The sequence below is a fragment of the Mesoplodon bidens genome (assembly GCF_964165515.1).
Source record: "Mesoplodon bidens genome assembly, chromosome: 8".
Classification (NCBI taxonomy): Eukaryota; Metazoa; Chordata; class Mammalia; order Artiodactyla; family Ziphiidae; genus Mesoplodon; species Mesoplodon bidens.
In genome coordinates, this window is record NC_138165.1 from 106,748,219 (window position 1) to 106,759,140 (window position 10,922).

At 36.5% G+C, this 10,922-nt stretch overlaps 1 protein-coding gene across 2 annotated transcripts in view; it reads left to right on the forward strand.

Annotated features, from left to right (window-relative positions):
• GIGYF2 (GRB10 interacting GYF protein 2) overlaps window positions 1–10,922 on the forward strand; it is a 131,860-nt gene that overhangs the window by 40,656 nt on the left and 80,282 nt on the right. For both annotated transcript variants that reach the window (XM_081241819.1, XM_081241820.1), the window contains 3 exons: window positions 2,526–2,637; window positions 6,867–6,978; window positions 7,820–7,860. In XM_081241819.1, the coding sequence (XP_081097945.1) occupies window positions 2,526–2,637; window positions 6,867–6,978; window positions 7,820–7,860 (265 nt within the window). The remainder of the gene's footprint in view (window positions 1–2,525; window positions 2,638–6,866; window positions 6,979–7,819; window positions 7,861–10,922) is intronic.

Sequence of the window (10,922 nt, forward strand, 5' to 3'; positions counted from 1 at the left end):
TGAGTAAAGGAGCCAAAATTCACTCTCAGGCAGTCTAGCCTCTCCATGCTCTTAACTCCAGCTATGCTTTATATCTTTGTATTGATATATTAGGCTGACTGTATGAAATTGTAGCTTTCTGGATCAGAAATGGTTGAATATTAGCCATTTTATATGGTCAACCCTAATAGAGTTGCCTCAATTTTTTTAAAAACATGATCACCTATTTTATTTATTTATTTATTTATTTATTTATTTATCTATCTATCTATCTATCTATTTATTTATCTATCTATCTATTTATCTATTTATTTATCTATCTATTTTTATTTGTTTGTTTGTTTGTTTGTTTGTTTATTGGCTGCGCCGCTTGGCATGTGGGATCTTAATTCCCCAACCAGGGATTGAATCCCTGCCCCCTGTAGTGGAAGTTTGGAGTCTTAACCATTGGACTGCCAGCGAAGTTCCAGCCTCATTTTTTTAAACAACTGCACAGAATTCCCTGTATAGATGGCCATGATTTTTAAATTAGCTCCTTTTGGTTGATACTTAGCAGGTTGCCATTTTTGCTTTTACAAATAGTACTGCAGTTAAAATCTTTCTGCTTATGTTATTTTTCACATGTGTAAGAAGAGGAATTGTTGTGTCAAAGGGTATGGACATTTAAATATACTTTGAGAAATTGCCTTCCAGAGATTATACCAGTTTGCCCTTTGAGCTGCAATGTGTGAGGATGTATGAAAGCATATGAGAGTTTCCCTGAACGCCATAGATGGGTGCATTTGAGTTTCATACATGTAATACTTTGGTAATGAGGTGTTCAACAGTGTCAGATGCTGGTATACATAATACAGTTAGCTCTGACCTCTGTTTTTCTAATTTTAGAATATATTAATCTAGATTTTGGGACTTCATAGTCTTGCTTAATTGTGATCCCAGAGGCATTATTCAGTAACTCCACTGGTTACTCTGTGTTAAAAGGTAAATTAATGCATATGTTTCAACCAGCTTTTTTTTTTCTTTTAAGTTTTATTTAAAAATACTTGGAAATAAGTACTAATCAAGTTTGGTATCTGCCTCTAGTTTTTAGTTATCAATTACATTTTAAGTCTTCAGTGTTGAAGTTACTTGATTATATGATTATATACCTATAAAAGTCAAAGGAAAAAACTTCCATTGATAAGTTTCTAAAATTTATCTGAACAAATTGTATTGAATGCAGTTCTGAAAAAGACAAGTAATGACAGGTAATGAGGAGAAAATGAGCCATATATTAAAACAAGAAATTCAGTAATGAAAGTAGAAGTTTTAAAAACCAATTACATGTTGATTTCTTCAAAAGAGGTATAGACAATCACATTTGAATTGATCTTGAATCAGAACAGCAAATCAGGACTTCACAGTGGAGAACAATTTGGACTTAAAATATTAGTTGAATTGCAGGATTCTATTTCCCTGTGATTTAGGTAGCTGCTACCAGATTGGTGTGCTCTTAAGCCTCACTTCTTGCCCCTTTGCCAGGAGGGCCCTTGGCTACAGCCATGCTGAAGTTGGATTTGCCACACTGTTACCACACCTGCATTTTTGCACAGATGTCTATTAGGTTCTAAGTTTATAGAAAGTATTCAGGTAAGGATATATTCCAACATTTTCTGAGTTTAAAACTCTCTTACGAAATCCTCCTTCAAATGCCCAGGATTTTGATATCTTATAGATCATTTTTCAGTATTTTTATAATTGCTTCTTGCTTTACCTTTTCCTAAGCTCTGTATATTCCACTTATCCAGAAGTATCAACTAAACATTTTTGATTGATATTTTTGAATCCCAGACCTCCTGTCTTCCTGTGTCCCTCTTCATGTTTGAAGGATGCCCACCCACTACTATTGTTGTATTTGACCCTTTTCCAGATTGACTGTGGGTGCAAGTGCAGGCTAAAGACCAAGCGATTGGGATTTTGTTTATTTTTTTCAAACATTCTCTCCCCGTACCTGTTTAGATGGTTGATCTTATGTAGGTTCTTACTTTGCCCTTCCCCATTCACCCCTGATACCTGTCATTCTATTAGATACTAGTTGGAGTTGCTAATTCACAGTGGTGAGCAGAATGAGGCAAAATGATCATTTTTTTCTTTATCATACTGTTGATTCAAACCTTTTGTGACTCCCTCTCATTTCCACCTTTCAGTAGTTAAGGGACCCTTTCAAACCAGATCTCTTTTACCGAGTATTCTGTATATATTATGATGCATAAATATCCTGTCTGCTTCCGGATACATACAGCATTTAGAGTTTGTCTGCTTAATATTTCCTCACAGTACCTAACATAGTGTAAGGCATTGGTTGTTAATGTTTGTTGATCTGAAATGTTAATTTGAAATTTTCAGCTAAAATCAGGTTTTGGAGCATCTTAGTGGGTTGTGTAGTGATTGTTTCCCATTTCTAGTAGTCATTAAGTGCCATTTTATAGATGCAGTGGGAGATGGCCAGGAACAGCATGCAGTTTTATTTGTTTTATTCATTTTCTTCTTTCTCTCTTTTTTGGCAGAGAAACTTTTCCATGTCTGTAAACAGTGCTGCTGTCCTGCGACTGACAGGACGAGGAGGAGGAGGAACCGTGGTAGGGGCTCCTAGAGGTCGAAGTTCTTCAAGAGGGCGAGGTGAGCTTTCATGTGAAGAAAGTAATGGTGGAGACGGTGGAGAGAGAGGATAGGGAGATCGCTTTAAAAATATTTTGATATTTGGTTTTTAAAAGACTGCTCTTTGACATTAATTGCCTAATAAATATCCTGAACATTTGTTTTCTGAACTGTTTCTCAGCGCATCTATTCCACAACCTCTGATTTGGAGTAGAGGAAGGTAATTCTAGCTTAAGAGATTTGAGTGTGAACCATTCTAGATGGTCCTAGTTATCTTTTGCAAATATCCATTGTCCTCATCCCCAGGGGATCTTACACTTTGAGAGCCAGAGCTCCCTGAAGTGCCTTGGCCGCTGGAGTGGCACCCAGGTCCCTGCCAGGCCTCTGTGACACAGGGTCTATGCCATATAAGGCCGTGTGCCAGGAGTGTCCCCAGCCAGAGAGAGGCGTTTGTAAAAGCTGTCTCATCAATACTAGACCTATTTTAGGGTGTAGAACAACAACAACAAAATTATGCAGTCATCCTTTATTTAACCTGTAGTTTCATATTGTGTAGATTTGTGTCTTTTCTTGGAAGAATATTTCTTATTTTGATATACTTGTTCTTTGATATCTGCTCCCTATTTGGGGTTCGTTGATCTTCTGCTACTTAAGGGCATTCTTTTTGTTTGTTTGTTTTTAAATAAATTTATTTTATTTATTTTGTTTTTGGCTGTATCGGGTCTTTGTTGCTGCGCACGGGCTTTCTCTAGTTGTGGCGCGCGGGGGCTACTCTTCGTCGTGGTGCGCGGGCTTCTCATTGCAGTGGTTTCTCTTGTGGAGCACGGGCTCTAGGCGCGCGGGCTTCAGTAGTTGTGACACTCGGACTCAGTAGTTGTGGCTCGCAGGCTCTAGAGCGCAGGCTCAGTAGTTATGGCTCACAGGCTTAGTTGCTCTGCGGCATGTGGGATCTTCCCAGACCAGGGCTTGAACCCATGTCCCCTACATTGGCAGGAGGATTCTTAACCACTGTGCCACCAGGGAAGTCCCCTTAAGGGCATTCTTAATGTTTGTAATATAAATATTTACTTGAGCTTTTACTTCTAAGTTGGTTAAATCATAGCAGAAGTGTAAACATACCTTGTAATTTTAAGAGGTGCTTTAGGAAGAATTGGGTGTCTGCAAAAACGGAGATTTAAGCATGTGTGTGTTGTGTTTCAGAAGTCCACAGGCCGTTTAGACTCCCATATGCATGTGATTAGGTTCCATTGATCCAGAATTCGTCTGAGATCTGTTCTTCTCGGTGGTGTGATGATGGTGTTTTGAGGCTGGCTGTGGCCTGGTCCTTGGGTGTTTTCCTGTGTTTTTCTGCAGTGGGCTGGCAGCGAGGAGAGGTTGCACTTACGCAGCTTTGCCGCTAGTGCTTTTCAGGGCATGGCATTGAGAGATCATATATTAATTAAGAAGTATGGACCACAAGCAGCTGTTTTTTGTTCCTCAAGCGACCACCAATGTTGTGTATTGCAAATACCAACCAATCTCTCTAAATAGGCTTTAAAAAAATTCCATATCAAGAAACTAATGAAGGGTTGATAAATTTCTTCCTGCCTTCTGGTTTCTTTGAAGTGTGTAGGGTTATCCCATAGGATAGAACTCTTACATTCAGAATTTAAACGGGGCATGTATAAAAGATACTGTGATAAAAGCAGTGACTTAATTAACATTGATGTGAGTGAATGATGTGAAACTAGTCAAATGAATGAACTGACTGGGTGAAAAATACTTCTAACCCCACTGTCCCAACTGTGATTCTTTTTAATGGTTTCATAAGACCTTTAATCTGTGGTTTTGTTTTCTTCACTTATTACTTAATTTTAACTTATGGGTTAAATAAATAGTGATTAATGTGGCTTTTTTTTGCACGGGCAGCACTAACATCAGATGATTATCCTGGCCCTTTCCAACTTGAGAAAACTTTGATGTGAAAATCGACTGACTTCCAGACTTCGGAATATCATGAGAACTAGTAAAATTTAAATAAACAAACAGGAAAACAACATGAATTTGTCATCTTTTTATTTATCTGGTTAAGATGTTCAACAGTAAAGCATATCTACACAACTGTCAGCTACTGTCTTCATCATTATTAAAGGAAGTATATTTTAATCCTCCCAGAGAATAGGGTGAAAACTCAGACAATAGGACAGTCATTTAAATTTAACTTTATGAAAGATTTACCATGTTGTATTTACTTGCTCCTCCTTATATGGGGACTACATTTATAGATGATTATGGGCCTTGTACTTTGAAGATTGTTCCTTACATTTTACAAGCTGGAAAGCTCTAGAATCTGATTCTTTTTTTGTGCCCACTTACAAAGCTTTAGGCTCATAAGGAGGACCAGTGCCAGTGCTAGTCGTAACTGGCAGAAAATATTTTGTCTGTGGTTTGCTTATTTTTCTGGCAACTTTGGAAGGCTGTTTTTCGTATTCATCTGTTTCCAGAATAAAACACTTTTTCAAGGTGCTATGTACTTAATGGTTTTCTTGAGAAAATTGTTCTCTAAAAGGACAGGGGACTTTTTTTCTTTCACCCTAAAAATCTCGTTGTAGGGGATCACCCCAGTGTAATATAACAGTTTGTATTACACTGTTTTAGGATCTTAAATAAAATGTATGTATTTCCTGAGGATAGAGGTTCGAAACTGGACATTGACTTTAAGATGACTTGAAGTTAAGTTGGTACAACTGGAAGGTAACTGGAAGGTAAGATTATTGTAGTTCAACCCTAGTCCCCACTTCCATTTTACAGATGAAGAAATTGATACTTGGATTAGTTGAGAGGGTATTTATGTACATAAAATTCTATGCATTATTTTTGTATTCCATAATGTCATATAGAAGTACAATTGTATTGAGTCAATTCTTGATGAATTATAACTAAGAAGTAGAAATACTGCATGGATATTTGAAACAATTATTTAACTCAATTGTATTTAGCTTTGGAATGCATTCATGCTTTTATCCAAGATTCATCATCAGTTTTCTTTGGGTGGTTTTATACCGCGGGAGAAGTTGAGCTAGGGATAACGGCTAAGATTTCATCTAGGTATAAATACATCCCTAGGCACCTCCCTGCCCTCCAGTTTTCTTACCTGTGTGTTGGATGCAAATGGTGTATCCAACACACAGGTTAGTTGGGAAATCCTCACACTATACAGAAAGTATAAAGCTGAAAGTGCATACTGCCTTCTGCCCCCAGATGCAACGTTTGGATTTATATCATTCCTGACCCTAAGTATGCAGCCATATCATTTATATACATGGAATCTTTTTTATATGTATTGTTCTTTGGCATACTTCTGTCATTCAGCAGAATAATGTAGATTTCTTTTAATGTCAGTACTTTATCTTCTGTGGCTTCCTGGTGTTCTACTGAATTGTTTTATCAGAATTTATTTAGCCAATTCTTTACTGATTAAGTTCTGTTTTTTTAAACATTGCAGTGAACATCTTCGTATATATGTATTTGCATATTTGTGCGAGTATCTCTATTAGGATAAATTCTAGTTAGAATTGTTGAGTCAAATTTTGATAGATTAATCAAATTGCTTTCAGTAAAGGCCAGTGTACACTTGAGCTACTGGAGCTTCTAAATTCCTACATCCACACATTCTTACCGGCTGTGCAGTTCGAATATTTAGTGCTTCCTGATATTTTTCTTCAAGATTTGAGCAAACAGGAAAGAGTGCCTTTGGTTGCTGTGGAATATCCTTTAAGGAGTTAGTTCACAAAATTGTTAGTTTAGAGTTGACCCAATTAAATTATCCTTTCTCTGGAGTTAAAGAAATTAATTTGACATCTGTGCTTGCCTTTTGTACTTTATCTGCTCTCTTCTCAAACTCTCCACATCTTCCATTTTTGTTGAAAATAATACAATAAAAGGTTTGATTTGTAGTAATGGTTTACTGATCTTAGAATTTCACAATTGAATTTTTTATTAAGGAGCTTAATGTTGATACTATTTCTTGTTCAGGACTGGAACTGGGACTCTTACACAGTTTTCTAACTTGTTTTTTTATCCTCCTGTGGTCTAGCTGCTTCAGTGCTGTCATTGGTCTCACTGGTAAAGATTCAGTGGGCCTTGCTAAATATTTAAATGTAGACATCCTACTTTGTATATAGACAGAACTTCAGAGGTTAATGTTTGGCGTTGAACTTGTGCCAGATGTTGACATCTGACTGTCATTTTTTCTGTTTTCTTATTTTCAGGCAGAGGCAGAGGTGAATGTGGTTTCTACCAAAGAAGCTTTGATGAAGTAGAGGGTGTGTTTGGTCGAGGAGGTGGCAGGGAAATGCATAGGTCGCAGAGCTGGGAGGAAAGGTAACTAAAAGGATCCACATCTTGGTATAAAGGTTTCTTGGTGTAAAAAACATTTCTTTTATGCTTTCTGCAGAGGAGAAGGCTGTTTGTAGAGTTAGAAGGTTTCATTTTTCAAAAAATGCTGTTAATTGAATATCAATTATGTTAGAAATGTTTAAATGATCCTTATTTAAAGGAAGAAGCATTCTAGATAAATACATTCATATTTTAGTGCCAGCATGGATATTTAATAGTTAATTAGATTTGCTGTTTGATTAGTGCTCAGTGGGAAGCATCTTCATTTTACTGTTCGTTGCTGTTAATCAAAGCATCTTCTCTATATTGTTTGTGACTTTATATGAAGTCTTTCAAGATGAGCAAAGGCAGTTGCACAGATACATGTACAAAGATGTCCACTGTGATAATATTTGTAATATAAAATAATGCGAAATAAACCAAACAGCTTAATATCAGTGTGGTTTCTTATATAATAGTGTATCCACACAGTAGAATAGTATATAACCATTAAAGTTAGGATAATTTTGAAAATGTCTAGTGATATGTTAAAACACATTCTAAAAGCAGTATATAAAGCTCTGTACAGCAGATACCTAAAATAAAACATGTATCTAATTAAAAAAATAACATTTCTGGGTCTATAGAAGCTAGCTTTTGGTAGGTGAGATGGTGGATATTTTTGTTTTCATCTTTGTGCTTTTCTGTATTTTCCAAAGGTTAGGCAATAACAGTGTATTTGTTTTATAATTTGAAAAAGAAAGAAATGCTATTAAGAAAGATAGGAAAATGGGTGTCATAGATGGGAAATCAAGATTTGTTTGAAACTTATTTTTACCTTTTCTAGGGGTGATAGACGTTTTGAAAAACCAGGGCGAAAAGATGTAGGTAAGACTTTCTTACTGTTTTGAAGTATTTTTATCTGGATTTCCATGATATTGGTTCTTAACAAGGCTCACACATAAGGATACATTTATTAAAAATTGACTCAATTACTTGCATCTCTCCAGTAGATGGGGTTGTAGCATTGCTTGCATTTAGAGTTCCATGGTTATTTGAGGGCTTTATTGCATGAAACCAGGGATGATAAATATAACCGTTAGGATTTACTTGATTTAACTTTTTAGGTCCGTGTGTTCTCTGCAAGACACATATTCTTTATTAAGGCTATCTTACGAATTGAAATTTCAAGTTAGGAAGCAGGCTGTTAACTCCTTTTCCAGTGAAGATAGTATGTCACAGGTGAGAAGAAATAGAGAAAATACTAGAATGTTCGCTTTTGTATTAGAGAGCAAAGGCTAAAACTGTGAATGTTCTTACTATGAATGTCGTTTATTCATCTGGTCTTTTTGATGTATAATCTTTCTTTTTTTCAGGGCAATGTCCACATAGGTCTATGAAAATATTTTGTAGTGGCTTTTATTGAATGCTTTTTTAAATAAGCTGCTCACTTCAGGTTATTAAATAAACTGTGTTAATGATTCTGAGCTTCTCTTTTTATAAGTAATCCACTTTTGTTGAAAATACTGTAGATTAAAAAAGATTGCTGTTACTGTATCTTACTCTCTCAAAGAACAGCAGTACTTAACTAGTTTGTTGGGACACACTGACATATTGATCAATTGTGAGACGTCCTATGACATCAAATTAAGATGATTTGAGTACTGAAGGTTCCAGAATGATTTGTTCTTTTTAAAGTTAGAGATGGTTCTTATCATATATTTGTTTCTTATGTGTAGAGAAATGGGTGGAATTAGAGGCATGTGGGTTAGAATTGTGCATGACCCTTGTGAATACCCGTGGGAGAATGTGGAGGTGGAAAAAGGCCTGTAATATTCAAATTATAATTCCTATTCAATAGAAATTGATTGCTGCATAGGGGGAGATCAGTTCTGGTGATCATCTTACAGTATGGTTCTGTGAGGATGGAATTACAAGATCATTTAAAAAAATCCAGGTGATACCGAAAGGTTCAACTCAGTGCATTTTGGTGTGAAATGCTTTGAAGCAGGCATAGCAATTTTTGGTTATTAGGCTGCTGCTGGCAGTTGGTACTATGGGCTTGTATATATATAAAAGTAGGCCTTAGGGCTTCCCTGGTGGCGCAGTGGTTGAGAGTCTGCCTGCCGATGCAGGGAACACGGGTTGGTGCCCTGGTCCGGGAAGATCCCACATGCCGCGGAGCGGCTGGGCCCGTGAGCCATGGCCGCTGAGCCTGTGCATCCGGAGCCTGTGCTCTGAACGGGAGAGGCCACAGCAGTGAGAGGCCCGCGTACCGCAAAAAAAAAAAAAGTAGGCCTTATGATTTTTAGAATCTACTTGTCTTCAGTTTATTGGGACTGTCATGCTATCTGGATTGGTTTCCACAAGCATTTTTTAACTTAGTTCCAACGTGGTCTCCCTGATCATGTATCCGAGATATCGTCACTGATTTCTCAGGTGGCCCAGGTAAGTGAGCCGTAGAGCCAGGAGTTAGAGCTGCTTTTCCCACTTTCCAGTAAATTTCCCCCTCTTTTAGTCTGTACTCCATTCACCTGAAAGGATAATGGGGCCTTTGCAGAAAACTTAATCCTTAACATAGAAGATGTGATTCTTTGAAGTAAAAGAATCATGAACAGTTCTTTCAGAAGCTTTCAGCCTCCTAGACAGAGGTATTTGATTGCATTTCTTTGTTGTCTATTTATTAAATAGCATTAGTATACCAACGGAGTTCTCTTTGGGGTGTGTGTGTGTAGGGAAAGTTATATCTAATTTTCAGATGCAAAGTTTATGTATAAATAGTATAGTAAGACACTTCTCTGACTTGAATGGAGAATATACTGCAGCTATATTGAGACTCAGATCCTAGACAGGTCTTGCTCACTTCCTAATTGCGTGACTTTAGGCAACCTCTCTGAACTGTTGGAATTGCTCTATGTAAGTGATGTAGAGCTCTTAGGAAAAAATATACCATGTAAATCTTCAGTACTTATTTTCATCAGTTTAGGTGAATCTTGTTAACTTTATATAGAAATAAGAATTCCTGCTGTCTGTATGTGTTACAACAATCTTGGGTTGGAGGAAAACCTGTTGGTCTAGCTAGTACTTAAGAATGCCTAAGATTTTCAAACAGCAAAAGTTCACAGTGATTAAGTTTCTGTGTCCTTGATATACTTTGCTATAATTAGTCTTAGACCACTCCAAAGTTCTTTATTTTCTCTTCCTTTTGGTCTAGGAGTAGAAAAATGTGACTTGCTTCTGTGCCCTGCTTTTCACAACTGCTTCCCTTTACTAGCTAGTATTTATTTTAAGAGATGATTCCTGTGTGGGTCATCACCAGTAGGGAGGGTTAATCTTTCACTTTTTTCACATAAACCTGGGTAAGGGAAATTTCAGAAAAGAATAACAGCAACAAATCTATTTGAGATCTGATAGGGTGACTTTTTTGGTTCCTGTTTGAGGACAGTTTGATTTTTTTATTGAAATGACAAGTTTACAAAGGATAGTCTTAAGTTAAACTGGAGGTAAGTGGAAGTGTTCATCCTAGTATATGCAAAATTAAAAAAGCAGAGAAAGCATAATTTTCATGGAGTATTAGATTTGGAAAGAAATAATAGAGTTCATCTAGTCCAGCCTCCTGCTGGTGAATAAACACTCATTTTGTGTTTATAGAAAAAACTATCTGAAGTTTGAAACAGGAATTTGGGTTTGAAAATACTTCATTGCCTAATTATTTTTTGCTTTTTCTGTTGAAGACTTTTCCCCTAGTTGAATTATATCTAAAACTTTATATCTACAAAAACGTAAATATATTTGCATCTATGAGGTTTTTATACCATTTGAATGGACCCTGAGTAGAAAGGGAATGTCTTTACTTAGGTCGGAAGTTATTCAGATGAATAGTTGGTTATAATTTTTAAATCACTATTTGATTAGTATGCATGGTAGCTTTAAAGCAGATATAATTTTGC